General features: G+C 39.6%; 1 protein-coding gene across 1 annotated transcript in view; it reads right to left on the bottom strand.

Annotated features, from left to right (window-relative positions):
• The window catches only part of LOC107684973 (teneurin-3-like), a 323,878-nt gene that overhangs the window by 11,276 nt on the left and 290,778 nt on the right, over window positions 1-21,824 (bottom strand). The window contains exons 23-26 of the mRNA XM_016481367.1: window positions 9,447-9,696; window positions 7,156-7,176; window positions 3,794-4,026; window positions 3,120-3,274 (exon numbers count right to left, since the gene is read on the bottom strand). Of these exons, the coding sequence (XP_016336853.1) occupies window positions 3,120-3,274; window positions 3,794-4,026; window positions 7,156-7,176; window positions 9,447-9,696 (659 nt within the window). The remainder of the gene's footprint in view (window positions 1-3,119; window positions 3,275-3,793; window positions 4,027-7,155; window positions 7,177-9,446; window positions 9,697-21,824) is intronic.

Raw genomic sequence — 21,824 nt, 5'->3', positions numbered from 1 at the left:
AAAAAAAATAATAAAAGAGAGCCTCCATAGTGTAACGTGAGGTAAACAGCAAAGATAAGTTTTTCAAAATGAAAACAAAAAGAAAAGTAAAACTAAACTTGCTGCCGGTGACAGTGCTTGCATGTTTTTTTCCGCCCACAAGAATACCAACATGTTCACCTTCTCTGTTTTAAGAAGCGGTCTTTTACTTTACTTTAGCGTGAAAACCATCCATTGTTTCCTCAATATTCGTGTAATTTTTGCTGCGCGCACGGCGCTCCTGCTGACAGCTCTACACTCTAAGCGCTGCTGTTTGATGTTTTTCATATGCAACAGAAATGGCAGCGCTTATGAGTTGAATAACGCGGTGGTCGCACCAGCACCAAAATTTTGTCACACAGGCAGAAAAAATGGTCGCAGTCTGGAGTCCTGCAATTAATAGTAAATATAACCAAAACAGGTTATTATTATTTTTTTATATGAATAATAAAATAAATATAAGGAAAACTCGCCCACTCGATTTTGTGATATACTTGAATTTTGTAGTCCGTATGAAAAGGTGCATTTCTATTAAAGGCATGTCTATGTGGAGATGGCGAGTCAGCGTCGGCATTCGGCAATTTCATCTTTGCACCCGACACTGACTCAGAAAGCACTAGTTTATTAATAAATAATTAAAATGTCTTCTTTTCCCCCGACATGTTGATAATCACTTTGCCGGTGCTTTGAGGCAATTGCTTTATGCGCGAGCTTGAGCGCGGAATAGGCTATAGCCTAATACGGCTGCATATATATTAAAGAATGGTTAATATATTATATTAATCAATTTAATATAACGTGCGACCAGTTGACTAGAAAAATCTTTAGTTGGGACCTAGCGGCAACCTTCCGGTCTCTCTCGTGAAACCAACACGGAAGTGACTAAAACTGCAATTCATCGACTGGCCGCTAGAGGCTGGCTCCAAAAGGGAGTTTTTTTCCCCGTGTTAAAATGCTGTAAAATGCAACTTTACAGCAAAACAAAATATGTTTACAGCCTGGTACAAAAAGTGGTTTTGGTCTATATAGCTAATTTTGCCCTTCATGACAACTGTGAGGGGGGTGAAGTTTTTATAACTCATCCGTTTAAATTATATTAAGCCTTAAAGTTCTGCATAATTAAGGGCGTGGCCACTTGAGCAACAGGTGGATTGCCGCTGCTGTCACCACCGTCGAGCTAGGTGGGTGTGGTTTCAGCAACCAGCTCCCGCCTCTTTGCCCATTTTCGATTATCGAAATGACGTGCTGCCAAGATGGCGACGGCCGGCTCCGCCCACTTTGAGCTTCAAAAACATTCTTCGGAAACCTACAGGTGACGTCACGGACACTACGTCCATGTTTTTATACAGTCTATGGTCGGGACAGACCTACTTAGCGCAAGAAAGCTCTCTATTTTTAAAATAAAATGCTATAATGACATTACGAAAAGTGCGACAGCTGCAAATCACGTCGTTATTGCATTGCACGAGTTATGCATGCGTAAGGAGTCAAATGTTTTTTTTTTCTTCTCATCTTAAATACAATAGGCTATAGTATATAATTGATTCCAGGAAAAAATCTGTAGGGGTGCCGTGGGGGTGCTTTTTTCTTTCTTGGGGGTGCTGAAGCACCCGCTAGTCCCTCCCTAGCGCCGCCCATGGGTAGGTGACAGTTGTGTAGGTTGAGCTGTATATATCCTTCATGATGCACATCGATGACTCGCAAGAGCAAACATTTGGGTAATTGTGAGGCTGACACCAACTGTCTGGGTCTGGCCATACCTCATTGAGCTTCACTAAGCCTGGACCCAAGGGTATGCTAGACAACAGACTTATGTCTCATCCCCAACCTCCATCACTTAGGGACAAATGGGGTTGGTGGGGAGACCAGAAAACAGAAAGAGAGGGGAGGAAGGATTCTGCCTAAGATTGTGGATGAGAAAGTCTACTAAATACTACATATCGGCCCTTTTCAAGTAAAATACCCTCTTCATAATAAGAGTCCTACTCCCACACCCACAATAGGCTTATATTTCCAAAGAACAAAATTTCTTGTTTGCTGAGCTGGCTAATATGGCAGTCATCTTGGAGTGGGATACTGATATAAAAATAATAGTAGTCAGCTGATCATGTGATCTCAACTTGGCCCCATGATGCAAGCCAGTCCAAGTACAATAAAATAGCTTTTATTAGCCTACAGATTTGACTGCATTCTTCATCTCATTTGAGTGTTCATCATCTTAATCATATTTTATTTTATACCATTTCTCTTGTTGTGTCTAGAAATTCTAACAGATTATTTGTTTTCCAAAGGCTTACTGAGCTTAGGTGATTAGATTCATTTAGCACCAGAGGGAGAGCAGCCAGAGGGGGGAGCTCCTGTATCTCTGTATTTTATTTGGGTGGAGGCTACCACAGAGGGCTGATCTCAGGATTTTTGTTCCTGATTTGGGCCTTAAAGTATGTCTTGAGGTTAGTGGATAGATAGCAGGTCATAGTACAGTCTACTATAAGTGCTTGGTTGGAAAAACAAACTAATTCAGCTTAAAGTCTGCTAGCTCTGAAAGTCAATGTTGTGGTCCTTTAAATAATAAACTATTACCTACAGGGCTCCTCTGATAGTAAAAATGTTTAATAATTATCATAAAACAAATACAAAACAATATTAAATTGGAAAAGGAATAATACTGCATTTTTAATAATAATTAAACAAATCTCATCTGAAAAATTGCATCGGGACAACATGAAAAACAAGTCTGCCTTCCAGTTCAAATGAGGCAACAGTTTCAATTGCTTCCAGCCCTCGCTTTTATCTTTGAAACGAGGCCACTCATCCTAACACCACTTCAGTGATAAAGCCAGAGGATTAGGTTTGAACAGTTGAATCTTAGTACTGAGAATCACAGATTGCATTCTGAAATAAATCGAAGTTTGGCCTTTCTGCCCTGTAATATTTTGTTTAAGCCCAGTGGCATAATTCAATAATTCAACTCTATAAATCATACTTCATTCAGGTTAGCAGTGTTGTAGCTTTTCTTTTGTGGCAGCCAAAATAGACACATTAATATTTAAGATTCAAGTGCATTAAACAGTGATGTAGAGCAGGTGAGTATGAATGCATACCTGTCCAATATGCATGCTGGTATCACAGGTCAGAGGCCGAGCAGATGTGAGGTCATTAGACCCCAGCATTGTTGAGATGATGCCATTCCGGTCTACTTTCCTGATCATGGTACCATCAACAAAGTAGATGAACCCATTCTTATCCACAGCAATGCCTATGTAGAAAAAGAGGGTGGGTGGATGGGTGGTGGGCAGATGTGACAGCTTAAAATAGACAAACAAACTGCACCTACAAACAGGCGAAGCACAACTGGTACACATGTCACGTTTGCCCCTGTGGTTTCCAGGTCACTGAAGACGCAGCACTCTGTGAATTATTCACAATGTGCTTCTGGGTGGTGAATTATTCCTGAGCTAAGAGTGATGTTGAGAGCAAGTAATAAAGTTTTTTTTTAACCTAGTCAGCGCTAAAACTAAGAGGCAAGGAACTGAACCCTCAGGCTCTCTGATCCTCACTAGGTCTCTCATTGAAATGTATGTGTCTGTGTGAACTACTTAAAGGCTGGCTGTTGCTGTGTTGATATGCTTAACTAAACCAATATTTAAAAAAAGCAAAAGGGGTTTTTATATTATTTGTGTTTGTGTTATTATAGTGTGTCATGTTCAGCTATAGTTTTCGACACATTGAATATTTATAGTGTCCATATTGATTTGCGGGTGTTCAGTCTTTTTACCTTTGGGTCCCAGCAGTAGCGCCTCAGTGGCCTTGCCTCCATCCCCACATCGAGCCTCGTCAAATGGCAGACACTGCTCTCCGGTCCCTGCCACAACCTCTGCGTTCTGCAGCAGCTCTTTGGCTCCTGTCAGGGCTTTCGGCCTAAAGATCCGTCGTGAGTTGGTGTCCGAAACATACAGCTGACCTGTCATCGGGTCTGTTGCTAGGAAGTATCTATGTGCAGGATTGTTGCTAACAGGACAAAGGTAGAAATTTCACAATTACAAGAAGAGCATATAGTATAATAGCACACAAAAACAGTCATGATTTATAAACAAACAGATATAGCAACAAATGAATGGGTGAATGAGCAATGCTTGAAGTGCTTGAAGCAACGAATAACTGAACAGATTTAAGTTGGGAAGAGATTGTAGCATGAAAAACTTATTTTTTTCTTCTTCTTCTATTTCAGCAGATGTCTCAGTTTCTTATGACTGTGAACTATTATAAGCGCAAAAAAATATTGCTACCACAAATTTTACGATATAAGTTGAAGGCCTACAGATGTATAAAAACATGATCACTGATCTCAGGCTATTGTGTTTTATTGTTGAAGAGAATGTACTTGTTTGGCCCGGCCAGTTAGAGGGGAAAGGAGTTGAGCACTCTATCAGAGTGAACCTAATGTGTTATGACTGGAAATCACTATCGTCTGACACAACCATAATGATGCCCACCAAACTGTCACATCCTTTCAATCATCTGCATTTCCCACCCGCAACCCTATGACAGAGGAAAAAGCCAGCAAGCAACAAGAAGTGATGTATCTGTTGAAAAAAATCAACAACTTGTCGCAGTGTTTCAATTAGAAGCGACTAAGGACTAAGAATAGCACAGACACCTTGCAACGGGGTTGCCTGCTGGGCAGGCCATTTTCAATATACATGTTTTGAAACAGATGTGGGCTGCTGTAGCTGAAGCTTCTGCTTTGTACAGTAACGGTCTGCTAACTTATTTATATATATTTTTTAAAAAGTTCCAAAAAACAGGGTTCCATGTTTGAGCTGATCCTTTGTTTGGTTATTATGGTAGATGGTTAGATATTTGCTCTGTTCCAAGACATAGTGTGCTGCCTATGGATGTAGGATTTTAAGGCATCATAGGCATGCTCCTGAAGTGAAGGTCACCTAAGGTACCTCATTTTAGTGGTGTTTAGATGGCAGCAAAGAAGCTCATTGCTCATTACTGAAGTGTGTTTACAAAAAAGAAATGAAAAGCAATATACAGTAGATTTGCAAATCACATGTGCTAATTACACTGTTCATAAGTTGAATCAGCATGCTTCCAGCAACTCAGAAAAAGGGCTAAGAAGGTCTCAGGATGATGTTAGTTACTGTTGCTATGTGGCACAGATGCCACATTGCACTTAAGAGTAAATAAAAATCAAACAGGCTAAAACTATTATACCATAAAACATTTTGATGTGCCAAATGGAAACAAATGTGAGTTCTGGGAGTGAAGCAGGGAGGGGAAAGACTTAGAGTTGGCTTGGTTTAAGGACACTGAGGTTTGGGGTCAATAATCTCCTGAGTTTATGAGGCTCCGTGGAGCATTACGGTATATGGGCATGCCTTGATGACACATAGATGGGCCGAGACATCTGGGACAAGAGGACGACGAAGGCTAGCCATTAGGTGGCTTGTAATGCTCATCAGCCAGCAACAGTGGTTGTGAATTAATACCTCTTAGCACTTATTAATTCAGAGTCATTAATGCTTAATGGGACGTTTTTGTTTCTCAGAAGCATTTAGAAAAATATTGATGTGTCTAAAAATGCGGCCATTTAATTACTTAAACTGAACTATTTTGCCCACACACGGTGTAACCATATAGCGAAGTTGGTCTCTAATTCCATTTTAAATGATTTGGTAGGAGACAGAGAGGAATAGTTAGCATGTCCATGGGATTCCTAAATTTATACCTGGTTGCAAATTTATTCAACAGGCTCTAATGGCTTTGGCTCGCCCACTTCAAATTACTTGCACTTATTTCCATTCATGAGCTCCATACGTCTGTGATTAAACCCTACAGAGGTTTCAAACAGAACTTAATGTAGGATATCAACATCTACTGCGCTCTGTACATTGCCCCTCAACTGGAACTATTCAAACATGTGTGGGATGATGAGGGCCTATTTGCAGTGTTTATCAGTAACTCCTGCTTGTCCAGGGCAGACACATTTGGAGTGGTTAACTTAAGTACTGGAGACCTGTCAAGAGAGGTTTATGTCCTGAATCCTTACTGAGAAAACAGGTCTACACCAGTGTCAGCTGAAATGGACGTCTGTGTATTTTACTTAAACCTTTTCTGACCAATTTGGCCACAGAATCAAAGTGCAGACGAAATTCAAAAAACAACCTTGTTCTTTCTAAGCTACATGAGGTATCTTTTGTCTTTCTGGTATATGCAATATGCCACATTAAAAGAAAATATTTTACTTGTGTTCTACATAAATGCCTCAGCTAAGTTACCCTTATATCCACAAAAGTGGAGAAAGAGATTACACAGGGCTGAAAGGAATTTCTCATTGTGTTGGGAAGACTTGGGAACTTTGTGATGTTGATTTATAAACCACTGACATACTAAGATTGTGTTTGAAGAAAAATGATAGCCACAATGGTCAGTTATTCTAACGATTTTGTCAGGAATTCAGATCTGTTGTCATAACCTGTACAGTAGTGCTTTCAAGGGATGTACTTCATTCCTGCACCATTAACAAAAACATCTGAAGAACTTCTCAATATATAGTGAAGTCAAATTGTCTAAGACCACATTGAAAATCTTGGAAATAAGATGCAATTTAATCATGGAAATAAAGTTTATGATTTAAAAACGGACCAGCTGAGTTATTTGTATAAAAGATCAGACTTCCTCCCATTGCACACGCAGGCTGCTTTTTGGAAGCTTTTAAAATTATGCTGGTTCACATGTTCAGGATTTACACAAATGTGGAAATCATGCAGCTAGAGTGTATGAAAAACAATTAAACTTCACACTTTTATCAGCATAACAAATTATGCCGATAATATAATTTCTAATTAAAAAACAAACTAGTGGTCTTAGACTTTCGGACTTCACTGTAGAGATTTGGGCAATAAGCTTTAAAGCAAATTATGTGAATTAAATAATACCAAGAAAATCAAACAAACTTATCACAAAATGTCACTGGTACTCCATAAACATCTGGGGCAGATGACACACATTTACATTACTTCTGATGGCATGCAACAACACTTATGAGGAGACAAACACTTGTATAAAGAATGGCCTGCACCAGACTGAAAGGTCCTGTGCATCCATGACAGAGTTAAAATGGCTTACCTATGTCTGAAATCTTTATTTCTTAGGGTAGCAGAGGAAAAAAAGAGCAGAAATAAGAGATATAAGAAAAGGGAGAGAGAGTAAAACAGCAGAAGCACATAAATCTTGTCAAGAAAGGGAAAAAAAACAGGTGTGCATATATTAATCTCTCCTCCTCACACATAGATGGCAAATAATGCAGCAAGACGGGTCTGTTAACTGTACTTTGTCTTGTTTCTTAAACAGAGCTAGATGTGTGAATATTCCACCTGGGAACTGAAGAGCAGTATGAGCTCACAGCACATGCTGAGGTTAACTGGCCCATAATAGCAAATTGATTGTGTCCCAGACAATGAAAAGCAATTCCTTAAACATTGCCTTTAACCGCACAGGAGCCACGCTGTGAATATGTCACACAGAGGACCACCATTTCATTTGCTTCATCCATGTGTTTTACTGCTTTAATGAAAGAATTTAATTTACAGGAGCAGCAGACACACAAAGATGATACTGAAACCTGTTAAGTGCTGGGCCATTTATAGAGACCTCGTGTGAGCGCACATATGAGAGATTTTTTGCGCTGGTATCAAGTTGGGGGCAGATGGAAGACACAGAAGATGATAAGATAAGGTTAAAAATACAGTAAGTGTCAATGATAGAAAGACACAAGCAGGGAAAACATGAGATGGAAAATGAGAGGCAGCTAAAAGGACGAGACAGACGATTTAGGCCAAAAGAGAAAGGAATAAGAGATAAGGAAAGAGAGGAGATAAGAGGTAGAGGTCATGTATCACCGCAATGGCTAAATGAGGTGCTGCAGGAGAGTGACATGGACGGCCCTCTAGGCCCCGACGAGTGTGAGGGAAGAATTTATGATCATTTCAGCGAGAGTCTATAAAAGACCCGAGACACGGCTCTGATTTCATATAGAGGAACCCTGAGAGCACTTTGAAAGAATATCTACGTGTCTCTTTCTCTGTGGATGTGTGAGCCCACTCTAGATCTAAGGAAAGGAAATTACAGGTCTTGAGGTTTGAAAGAAAAGGGCACATGTGTTCACCTCATGCTTGTAATGTATCAGCTCTGCACTTCATGGTGTTTAGATTATAGACACACTGTGATCACAGTCAGGAGGGAATATAGTTTGAATATTTCAGATAGTTTAGATTATTAAATCAGTATCAGCATGCTGCACTCTGTATGGTGAAATTAAACTTCTTAAAATTTTCTAACATTTTTTTTTTCATCTCATAAAAAAACATACTGAACAATCAAAACTAATTTTTATATTACAGAGATGGAACATTTGACTGCTTTTGGAGATATTTTCCTGTTCAAGGGGAAATCTGTCACCATTTACTAACCCTCATGTCACTCCAAACATGAATGTGTTTGTATCTTCTGAAAAACATTAAAGGAGTTCATTTTATATTATGTGCAGACTGCTCTTTTCCATACAATGAAAGTGAGTGGAGACTGGGGCTGTTGAGCTTCATATGACAAAAGAAAAAGAAAAACAGCTAAGACATGCATAAATAACTCCTGTGTGTTCCACAAAAGAACTAAAAACTTAAAAGTACTTTTTCAGTGATTACTCAAAAACTGTCATATATTTACATTTTAGCTTGCATTAAGAGTTTCAAACATTTTAATACTAAAAATGCATTTTTATAATATACTGATGTTGTGCCGCCAGTAGTATGCAAACTGAATGACAAGATCTACATTTTGAATGTCAAATGAAATTGAAATTAAACTCAACCACAATAGATTTGGTGGCATATAAATGTCCTGAAACCAACAAAATACAATTATATTTCAACAAAAGAACAAACATACTTAGAATCAACAGCTTCTTTAAATTATAAGCTTTGAGGCTATATTAAAAATCTCTGATTAATCTCTGTGAAGAAACAAAGAGTTTAGTTTAGTTGGCAGAGATACTCACACTGTTATTTCTCTGAGCCCCGTAAATAAACACACACACAGACCCGCACACACACAGCCTTTGATGTGGGCTGGACGAGCTTAATAGAAGGCTTGTGGTAGATCATAAAAAAACGAGGTATGGGAATATGCATTTCTTCTTGGCTTAAGGGGGCGAGAGCACCAGTAATGAGTCACCCTCTACAGACGAGAACTCTGTCAGTGTCAGCACGTTCTTTTCAGACCACATGAGCCTTATGCCCCATATTGCAGTCTAACAATTTATCATGTACGTTCATATCATTAGCACAAAGGCTACATTATACTTTCTTTTATACCTCTTTTAATTTCCTTCCATTCATCTTGTACTAGCTTGTGTTTCTTACCTCAGCTCCATAACACTGGTAACGTTTCCCGAGGGAAAGATGCGTCTGATGTAGTTGAAGTCACCGACAAACAGGCTGCCATCAGATCCACAGGCGAGGGCCACTGGAGCCAGCAGTTTGTTGCCATCAGCCTGGCCATTACAGCTGGGGCAGGAGATGCTGCGCCTGCGCCCATTACCCATGATGGTGCTGATCACTGGAGGCTGCTGGGAGATGAAGACGTTCTCACCGTTGCCTTTGTACAGGATGCCTGCAGGACAGGAAGAGAGGGTTGTGTGGGTGAGCAACTGCATAGTATATCATCGTGGAGCTGAATTTGTAAAGATGAAGAGGCACAATTAAAAATGTATAGCATGACCTAATGAATATCAATAACTGTGATTCTAAATATGTAATATTAATTTATGCATTTGATATACAATAGTATACAACAGTTAGATGCAATACTCTAATATGATTGGATAAGCAAGTTCATAGTTTGTATGACTGCTTGTCTGTGTTTGGAGCGTTCCAGGCAGGCCGTCAGTGTGTGTTGGTCTGTATATATGCATTAATATATATACAGACAAACAGACAAAACATTCACTGACAGCCTGTCTGCAATTCTGCACACAGACATCATGGTGTGTGTGTGTGTGTACCTAACAATCCCCCCTTTAGCAACCTGAGGATAGGCTTTGCTCAAGGCCAGAAATGTCATAGTTCATGGAAAACCTTTCAGTTATCAGCCTGAATCTTTAACCATTAGACTACACCAAACCAATCAAACAGTAATCAAAGAAAAAGAATGAGCCGTAAAAATGTAATCAGCAATACTCGTTTAGTGATCAGTTTATCTATACAACATCTCATTACTGCTATAATAACCTATAAATCTCACACACAACAAGAGATATGTTTAGTTTATTCAGCATTCTACCTCTTTATCCATACCTTTGGCTAAATAGGATATTAAATTACTATTTTTTATCTTTTTAATCAAGTAAATTAGGCAGAAATAAACAAGGAAAAATCAAACTGATATTACGAACAATTAGGAAAAAAGAACTGCTTCATATCTTACGTATTAGCATTGATTGTTAAACAATTAATATTTGCTTTTGAATATTTTATTCTCAGATGATTTTCACCTTAAGTAATGTTATCAAAGGGTGGTTCACAGAACCGTCTGGCACATAGTAATGTAGCATTCTGATAATTCAAGTGCAAATATATTCAGCTGTGAGAAAAGGGGGCAATCTAGCAGCAGTTCAGAATCGATAAACAGCCCAAACACATGCTGCCAGAATGATTATATGGCACAGACAACTTAAGCAAATCGATTAATCGAATCACATGATGAAATGACTGTTGGGTGCATCCCAGTAAGTTTTAAAAATAAAAACTACATCAATATATCTTTTTGTTTTTGTTCCCTAGTATTCATTCCTAATGAAAAACTAATACTCATCTTCACACACACTGTTAAAATGATTTCACAAACTGCTGTGGATTCTATTCAGACATTTGTAAACTTGTTTAAAAAAAATGTGAAATATACCTTTTATTCTGAGAACATTTGCCTGTAAAAACAGGTACAGCATCACTAATACCATTAATAATGTAAATAAAAGCCAGTTAAGACTAACTGTCACCAAACTGTGCGTGAACAAGTCATTAACCACCGTGACTAAAGTTATTTCCTGGTTTTCTATCTGTGACTTTACCTCTTCAATTCTGAATCCAGGTAATATACCCCGGTTAATCCTATAGCCACAGCAATTGTGAATTTGCGTGCCTGTAATGCTGAGTGTATGTGGGGAAAAAGCATGTATAAGAGTGTTTCTGATAGCTTTGCTGTATATTTGTGCCTGTGTGCATGTTAAACACAGTGTGGAAATGCCACAGGATGTGGGTTTGAGCTGTGTGATGAGCTCACTTGGCCCCAGGTTTGGATTTGATCGTCAATGTTGTGCTTTAATATTCTCCCTGCAGGACATATTTTAATGGTGCACTAATAGCAAGAGCAGATTGACTAAACCCCACCAGACTCCACTGCTGCCCTATTGTTTCCCTTATGCCCTTACCTTGTTCTTCAGACTGCAGCATTACTAGTACTCTTCAAAGATTTTTTTCTTTTATTTTATGAGAGGCTGGAATCATATACATATGCCAGATAAAAATGTAAATAGGTAAACAACAATAAGCGATGACAGTAACAATAAATAATGAAGTTAAAAGAGGAGAAAACATGACCTAAAACCATGTGACAACTGTTACACACTGAGAAAAAGCTTACAAAACTTCTTGTCCACTTTTTGAGAAACACAGTGACTGAAGCCTGTAACAGGCTGGAAAGATCAAGCCTCTGGTTAGCAATAATTAGAACACAGGGGGTCTTTTATCAGGCCCTAGAGTGAAAAAAAAGGTATGGAGAGTTTTTTGATCTTTTTTTAATGCTGGTTAGGATCAAGGGGGCACCAGGAAAGGAGGGTCAGCAGGAACCATCACTAAAGGGTGCATTTGTAGACAACAATATCTTAATATTTTCTGAAAGTGAATTGCAAAATGTTGGAGGAGGGAAGACAAGCATCAGTGCAGACGTGCTCACTGGCACATTCACATTTGGTAAATAGGGATGTCTTTTAACATCTAACTCTCCACTAATAGGTTCTAATAAAAACACCTTCCAAATAGTTGAGTCTATGTAACATTATCATGTTTTTAAAATGACACTTTGATATGAATCAGCAAACCTTTGAAATTTTAATAAATGTGCAGCTATTGTCAACAAGGAATTTACAAGCTATTGAATAGCTACCTGCTTTAATGATGGAAGAAACATAAAATTTTAACAGCTAGTTTTGAAATGTAAAGTGTGTTAAAAGAGCTTGTTGCTTCAGCATGTTTCTCCATTCATTTGAGCAGGTCAACACTGCATAAATGTAATACAGCACTACGGTAAAACTGTTCGTTTAGCAAACAGAAAGCAGGGCATCCTTAAATACAAGATAAACTACTCCACAAGAAATTCAAAACATCTGGCCTGACACTTATGAAAGCCCAGAAATAAGGAATATGTGATTGGAAAATGTTAAAATGAAAAAGATAAAACATTCCATACTCCCAGTGTCAGGTAGAGTTTATATTCACATTTATATTCTTAGCAGAAGCACACAAATCACATTAAATGGCAAGAACCACAGAGAATGGCACAGAGAGCTGAAGATACATGACACCTGCTAAGCTAGGCCTCAGAATTTCATATAGCATGCTGAATTGAATGGTGTTGCTGGCTCTTGGTTCCCATAGAGAAAGCAAACAAGACAGAGAGAGAGAGGGCATCAGGGTGAGACAAGCGATTCGTTGACGGAGCAGAAATAACGTGCCACCACAAACCACTGTCATCCACTGTGAGTGCTCAAATTAGAGTCCACCACAAGTCTCCTTGTCAACTGTGAACTCCACTAACTTCCTACTGCCTTCTTAGCACAAGCCCTCCACCCAGAAGGAGAGAGAGAAGTTGTGTTCCAAAACTACGCTGCCTACATCAGAACCGTAACGGAACCTCAGAAGTGTCCAATTTGGAATGCTCTACATCGTCAACAACTTATATGCCACATAAATAACACTATGCACTGGAGAGTACCAACTAGTTCCAAAACAGTTTGAAGCATGAAAATACACAACTCACACAAATTTTGCCACATTACAGTAATGAAACCCACACCGCACTTGTTTGATCTGTCATACGTGGGCTTGGAAATGTGAACGGATATACATACACCTACATGCACAACAATAAATGTCTTCAATTACACATATACAGATCATGACGGGCCCCAAATTGAGAACAGCTCACAATGTGGGACGTGCTGGATTAATCATGGACATCAGCAGCAACTTGTGTGCCACACAAATAGCACTATGCACTGGAGAGACTCGACTCAACTGGTATCAATATACTTTCAAGCATGAAAATACACAATACATCTCAGTGAATGAAATATACGTTTACTTGTAATTAATATTTCCCTTGCCATCTTGGGAGTCTGTCTGTGATGCCTGGGTATTCAGCTCACTGTTTTGGAACAGGACAAGAGTGTTTGTCAAAACACTGAGAATGTGAGCATCTGTGTACGATTTTTGCAGAGGAAGTCTGTTTGCCTTGTGCACACGTGTGTGCGTTAAGGATAAGACTGGACAGGACCAAAGACAGAGTTAGAGGAAGTGTTCTTACACACATCAAGTCAAAGTGTGCAGGTGAACTCAAGTGTCCAAGTCAATAGAATGCTTTCTGAAAGTGAACACCGTTAGCTGTTTTTTTGGGAGTTGCTTTGAAAACAGCGGGGTGTTTGAGACTGGGGTGGGGGGGTCTTCAAAGCTGCACTTCAAAGGATGACTTCATGCTGTGCTCGCTAAATTATTCACATCGGGCAACGTGCTGGAATTCTGCATCTAGCTCCTCTCTGCGCTAATTATGAGTGAGATCAATGACGCCACACACATGTAGATGGCGGGCTGCTTTCTGAAGTACTTTTAGGCTACTCTGTAGCTATGTTCCACTAACAAAGACAAATTGGTCAATGGAGGCTCGTTGGCCCTGGGAGAGACCCACGACCTTGACTTCAAACCAAGCTTCTCCGAGGGAGGTCGCTTCAGATATACACACACACACACACACACACACGTATACAAAAACACATTTTCAATGGTTAATCGGAGCCATACGTACTGGTCGCTCTTTCACGCAAATTACTTGCGGTCACATTACAGTAATGAAACCCACACCGCACCTGTTTGATCTACCGTACGAGGGCTTGGAAATAATAGTGCGAGCGGATGTACGTACACCCACACGCACAACAATGAATGTCTTCAATTACATATATACAGATTATGACGGCCCCCAAATTGAAAATGGCACACGATGTGGGACGTGCTGGATTATTCATTCAGGCATGCAGAGAGACAGCCCTCAGCTCATAATGATTGTGTGTACATGTTCCTTTGATATGCATGACGTGTGTTTATATAAAAATCCAACAAAGGGGTACAGGTTATGAGTGGAAAGCAGTGATTTGCCAATAAAAGGCTGAATTGGAGTTCATAGCTGCTGTGTTTATGCTGGGTCAGAAACTGGATGAGATTATAGTGCTGGAGCTGTAGTCTACTCAATTTTCTTCCATTTACGCCTCACAAACCATCTGTCACTGCCTCCTTTTCTTTCTCTAAGCGCACCATTTAATGTCTTATCTTCTACTCCACTTCTTTTGTCTCAACAACTCTCCTTCAATCTCTCTGTCTTCAGACAATGCTTATTTTTTCCTCTCATTTGTTAGAATCTGATAACACTGCAAATATTTGCGAGATATATTTAAATAAGAATTGTATTAGACTGAAACTGTCGCATTGTTTATATATAAAAAAGTACTTTATGTATTGGTTTTTTGAACTCTTGATTCCAGGCCTTTGGTATTTTTAAGTAATACATCATTTCTCAAAGGATTTGTTTATCTTCGCAGTCATAGCCACGGTGTCAGCTAATTTGAAAAATATATAAAAGCTGTATGGAAAAGCAGCCATAAATCTTTGCGGAGCCGCATGAAGCACGTGAGTGTGTATGTGTAGAGAGAGTGCGATTAGTGGTCATTGAGTACTACCAAAATCAATTTAATTTAATCATTTTGCCTTTCCTGTGTGTTCATTTCTCACATCTCTCTGCCGTTTTTTTGTCATTAATATTTCATGAAGTAACTTCTTCCCGACAGGTCCAAAGTCAATTTGAATAATGGGAAAACAGTGTGTTTGGATTCAGGACAAAACTAATAATAAGCAGGGGATGCTATTTTTTTTTCTTGGTCCAGAGTGTCTGTAGCACACATGTAGCACAGCACAAAAAACAAGGAGCAAATCTACGAACATGCTTTCCCTCAATCACACACTCTGTCTTTGAAGATTTCCTGACTGGAAGTAATTGCAGTCCCTAAGAGAGGTGTCTGAATCTCTCTCCCTGACCTCCTGCTGTTAAGTGGAAGAAGGGGAGGTACAGTGGCTGAGCACTGACAGAGGCTGATAAGGGCAGATGAAAGGAATCAGAGGCTGAGATGGTGAGAGAGAGTGAGAGAGGATGCAGGTAAGCCCCGCAGGCTGTGGTGGTCCACATCAGAGCGCGAGTTGTGCTTGGCTCATGCAGCCAGATTCAAAGTTGCATTACATGCCTGCACATGACTAAAGCTGAACTCAATGGGATTTAGAAAGGGCAGTAAAGTCTAGCATGGCTGAATTTGCTGTGTCGGAGTGTGTGAGCGCTTGTGTGTGTGAGGTGAGAGGAAGACGTGGGTGCAGCGGCCTTCAGGTAAAAAATGAAAAAGAGAACTGAGAGGATGGAAAGATGGAGTCAAAATACTTTCATGTGTATGTGTGTATGTGTGTGGTAAAGAAGGTTAGAGTGGAACACACACACACACACACACACACACACACACATATATATATATATATATATATATGCACATTAAGGCAGCAGGTGGTAGTGAAAGTGGGAGTGCTCTCCATAAGCAAGGGGATTCTGTGAATTAACTCTTTAAGATAGCACGCCTGACTGGAGCCTGTGCTGGCTGTGGTATGTGTATATTCAAAGTTGAACACAAACACAGACTTGCCAAGCCTTATCAGAGCCCACAGGTCAAGACAGAGGGAGGGAGAAAGGGAGGGTGCTTGGCATTACTGTAAAAGAAAAAAAAAAAACTCACCGCACTGAAACACCCTGTTTTCAGTCGGTTTAGGGAATCTGTTCAACTCATCTGCCTGCTTGAGAATCTTCATAGGAGATGACTAATAAATTAAAGACTAACTAACCACTATGATGTATGCACAGTAAGATCGGATACAGAAATTTTATATATGAAATTGTTCTAAATGTTATATGTTGTTATATGCACATATATGTTTTGATATATGTCATATATACTTCATATGGCAATATATTTCATAAATGGAAATTTAATAAATGTACATATACTACATTTGCTGTGTGAGAGATCCTGCTGTCCTCATCCACACTGAGCATATAATAGCTGCTAAGTGGCACTAAGTGAGCACCTTTCTGAAGTCTAAAAAACAAATGGGACACCCTAAAATCTTGTGGATTTCATGGACACGAGACGACCAGTGCAAATTCACATCAAGTGAGGCATTTGAGACGGCCTTTGACTGGCAAGTCTGTCCAATTGAGTGGCAATATAAAATCAGCTCCAGTCTATATGCCAGTGCAAATACTGTATAAATATTTATTACACAGCTCTCTGGAATACTTGATTTTGATTATTCAATCACCGAAGTGTGCGGTCACATACTTTTGTATAATGACCGCTAAACGGCAAAGTTTTCCTACACAGCTGTGCATGTGTCTGCTTCCAGAGGCCCCTGGGCAACAGCATTATGGTAGGTCCACTTGCCCTAGATATTTTTTATTTTTTGTTTTATTTAGCTTCCTGACAATTATTTATGTTGAATTTAGAATTTTTCTTGTTGACATGCCAGTTAACATTTACAACACTGTTCTGCTTAAAATATGAATACAAGTGAATATGCAAATTCACTCTTTGCCAGAAGGTGGCGCTTGTGGAGCAGCAGAATTATAGACTTTAATTATAGCCTTAAACACTATATTATTACAGGCATTATACGGAGGCAATATGAAAAAAAAGCCATCAAAGGTATGATTTACAGGTATGATTTAAACACCATAAATTACACAAAATATTCATTATTTATCATTATTAGATCGAAACCATCACTTGGCAAGTTGGCATAAATGTGGGCTGTTTTTGGTGGTTGTTAACTGCATTTTATTTAGAAACATGCCGTGCTCGCATTATTAAATCATAGCATAAAGACATACACAGAATAGCTCTCGTGCTGGGCTTCTTTACCAGCGCATTGTGCATTCCGCTCACAGTATATCGGTGGAACATACTGACTATACAAACTCTGTGGGGGAAACCTAAACTGAACCATTCACTACATATACTACAAGCAGGGCGTCGCTGATGAGTGTTTGAGTTACAGGATGCTGTTGTCACTGCTGCAAACTCCCATATATACAAATAATTATTCGAAAAATCTAATTTACCTCCAGCCAGTAGGCCCCTCCCTAGTGTAGGCCCCTGGGCTTCAGCCCATGAAGCCCGTGCGTTAATGCGCCCCTGCCTGTCGGGTCCTGATCAGCCTGTCTTGGTTTATTTTGCGATAATGACCGGCTGACTGTAGATTAAGTTAGTTTCTCAGTTTCTTTGGAAAAGGCTGTGAATGTGAACAGATGGAGGAAGGTAAAATAGTACGAGTGTGTGTTTTAGTTTGTGGCTGGGCGTTGTCTGGATGTAAGCATGCATGTGTTTTCCCCGTGAGACAGCATGAAAAGTGTGGTGACAGAGTGAGGTCACCAGAGACGGGAAGCTAATGCAAACAAACACTCCTACACTTAACCAAACCCCAGAGGACATTACTGTAGGTCTTATTACTCTGTTCCTTTCATTATAACTAGACAAGAATATAGATACATTGAATGACTCTCAGGCCTAAAGCTTGGAGCTGCACACATTTCAGTTGGACACTTACAATTACATACGTTGTAGCTCCCTTGCCACACACACTAAACGTTCAACATTTATGGACCTGGATAGCTACTATTAATTTCTATTAGGCCAATGCAGCCATTTTGAGACTACTGACAGTAATAAGTGGTCTCAAATGGCATTGTGCTTCTCTGAAAGAGTGATGGGAGACAGAGTCTCCTTGTACTAAATACTGTACACTGTTTACCTAAAAAAAAAAGTGTTTACCTAAAATGCTATAATGGCAACAACAACAACAACAACATTATTATTTTATAATTAGTATTACAATATTATAAAATGTATTCATATTTCGAATTAGTGTTTTTATAATTTTCATGCTTAATTTTATGTTTTTAAAGCTTTTATCATGTGCTTTTGTCATTTTAATGTTTTTTTTTGTCAGTTTTAGTTAGCAATTTTAGCAATTAAAAAAAAAAACATGAACATTTATTTTCATTTTTCAATCTTCGTTTTTCTTCTCTTTATATTTTGTATTTTCAGTATTCCACTTAACTAATTGACTTTAAATAGTTTTAGTTAACAATAACAACACATCATGATGATGATGATTATTATTACTAATTATTATTATTATTATTAGAAATCTGACTCTCGCTCACATACACACACTAGACACTCAGTGGAGTGCACTGAATATGGGGCTTGAACTGTGGATCTAAGGATCCACAATCATGAAACAATGACATCCAACAGAGCTTGAATGGCCTGTAGCAGTGTATTCTGGGATACTCTTGGTGGGACAGGCACCTCACTAACCAGGCAGTTGGATATGCTAGGGATCAGGAGGTATAGGGGCTGGTGGGTAGAGGGGGGTCAGGGACGAAGCGAGGGCAGCAGGCATGGAGAGGAGATGAAAGACGGTTTGGAATCTGTAAGGACAGCTGGCTCTCAGCCAGTGAAGTAAAAGAGGGCTTAGTGTCACTCAAGATGCCAACAACAACAAAAAGAGGGTCTGGACAACTAGAGCTGAATTTATGGCCATCTAGTAAGTTGGCTAATTTTTTCCCCCTCTGAATGCGAAGAATGTGCAGCATTACGTTTACAAATTTTTTTTGTAAAAAACATTTAAATACACAAAGCAAAGCAATGACATGCCTGTGCACTCATAAAATCGAGAGCCTATTGTACAAAAGTTAAATGAAAGTTAATTGTTTCTAACACAATAAAGAGTATTCTGCCATTTACTTGCAGTCACTGCAAATTCATTTGTGTCAGAATAAGAAAATATTACTGGCATCTCATCATGCCATATTGCCTGTGGGATGTGTTCTCCCACACAGACAGACAGGTCAGATTATTCTGACATGTGAGGAGTGCTTGATGACTGCTCAAATCATTATTTATTTTTGTTGGTTATTTTGTCTCAGTTAGCTTCTCAACCTTTGTTTTTAGTTTTATTTTTGTTATAGTTTGTGTACTTTGTTTCAATTAATTTAATTTTACTCTGTTTTTAAACCAACAGTCTGATAACCCTGACAGAAGAAATGGAGAACAGGGCCTTAAGTTGATTTATTAATGGTTGTATCCATGTAAAACACATACTGTATCTATAATCTGTATTACACTCCCTCTCGGATTTAGTTAAAATGACTAGCACAATTCCTCAATGCCCACTGTGTTTCACTCCAGAGAGTTCATTTCCACAATCATTATGTTGGACTGGGCCTGCTCACATACCTCCATCAGATTCCATTTCATTGGGTAATTTATGGCCTGCCCACATGGATTCACTAGCTCCCAGCTGTCCATCACTGTCTGCGGCTGTCCCAGTGAGGAACAGAGCTTCCACTCGCTTTATGAGTGACTAAAATCAGCTCTTTTTCTCTGTCAGATCTCACATACTGCTGTGAAATCATTGTGCTCTCTCTGTCTCTCTCTCTCTATATATATTTTCCAAGACACGCGAAGAAATACCATACAAGAAGACCAAAATTTAAGTGACTATTTATTGCTAATCTTCCCCTCTGCTGAAGCTCTGAAATAAACTAAAGTCGCATGGATCAAACATCTGTCATATTATATTTAAGAGCAGTGGAGGGGAATAACAAACATTGGTCTGTTGGTCTATATCCTATTATCTCCTGGAAGAAAGAAAATAATACTGACCTGGAACAACATGAAGGTGAGTACAATTTTTTTTGGTGAACAACTGCCTTAAGAATGACTAGCCATTTCAAAATGGTAGCAAAACGGTAAATGTTTCAGTTTCAGTAGGAGCTCACAACAGACATGTACCGTCATAAAGGTGAGGAGAACTACTGTATAATTACAAGGCTATGGAAACTATGATCTAAGAGCAGCTCATCATGTCCCCATGAAAGGGCTCAAGGATAAACAGGTTTAACCTTTAAGCAAGGTACATGGGGACAACCTCTGCTGATCACCCTTTTAAAGCCAAGATGAGGGATGAGAGACTCCTTAAGAATTCATCAAGGCAGTCTCTCCCCAATGACACGTGGCCATAAATGTTTGCTGCAGAGAGCACTCCAGACTGCTTCGTCTGGGTGAAGGTCACTCACATGGAAATGTCAAATGTCTCTCCATTGGCATGCCTGAGACAATAAGCAGAGATGAGCACAAATACATCAAAAAGTATATTGTTACAAATTACAAATACTTGCTCATCAAATGTATTTAATTTAAAATACAAAATACTTGTGTGAGAAATATATTTAATTAAAATGGAAGTAATTTGAAAATACAAAAATACAAGCAATATCATTTGAAGTGCAAGGGACACTGCCATTACATTTAGTAATACTGGAGTTAGATACACACATAAAAGAAAGAGAAGTGCTTTCCCCTCTTTGAACAATATATTCTTTAACCCTAACACTAGACTTTATCATTTATGTTCCTTTATCGTTTCTTTATCAGCGTGTCAAAAATTAAGCAGTCCTGCGAAACGTCTCGGTTACGTATGGTAACCCTCGTTCCCTGAAGGAGGGAACAGAGACGTCACGTCGTGACCGACGATTGGGATCCCTACCAAAGCGCCATGGTGCTGCCCCTTCCAGTGCCCTGTGCGAGCCGCCTGCGCCCCTATCTGGTTTAGGCCGGGGCTCGGGACAAGTAGTTCCACTCAGCATTTTTCAAAGCACTACCTTACTAAGTGAGACTGGATAACACTGGGAAAACGTACCCGCTCCACTTGGAACAGGGACGCTGCGGAAGCCCCAACCTTCCCGAAGGAGGTTTCGGAAGCAAATACACATACAGCATCCGTTTAGGTGTATATGGAGAAATGGAGGTGATTGTAACCCTCTTGGAAAGGCAGAAGTCTGCCGGGGAAACACGGGCTCTATGGCTATACCGTCGGCTATACACATACGAGAACCGCTTAGGTCTCAATATGGAACCCAGCCTTCCACGGTTCCCGCGGATTCATTTTGCTCTTTTTAGGAAATGCTCTTTTAGTGCTGAGGCGCACAGGGGAGATGGCCGCTTTGCAACACGACAGGGGGTAGTGCAGCATGAAGTGTGCAACCCACTCGACACTGGAACGACCACCACTGAAGTGCCGTCCCGCCAACACAGAAAGCTTCCGAGAGCGTGCTGAACTTGTAGTTCTCAAAATAAACATAGAGCAGAACGATGTTGTCGCTCGGCTCCGAAGCGAAAAAGCTGGTATGCATTGCACATGCTGCCTTATTATACTCACGCTGTGATCAGCGGCAGCTGGATGCAATAATTGCATGCCAATGTGCATTGGCTCGTTTAGTTTACACTCGAAGTAGATTGGTCTATCGAAGCGATA

This window comes from Sinocyclocheilus anshuiensis, unplaced genomic scaffold (assembly GCF_001515605.1).
Source record: "Sinocyclocheilus anshuiensis isolate Anshui unplaced genomic scaffold, SAMN03320099.WGS_v1.1 scaffold685, whole genome shotgun sequence".
NCBI classification, from domain to species: domain Eukaryota; kingdom Metazoa; phylum Chordata; class Actinopteri; order Cypriniformes; family Cyprinidae; genus Sinocyclocheilus; species Sinocyclocheilus anshuiensis.
This window is presented reverse-complemented; position numbering and strand designations above follow the sequence as displayed.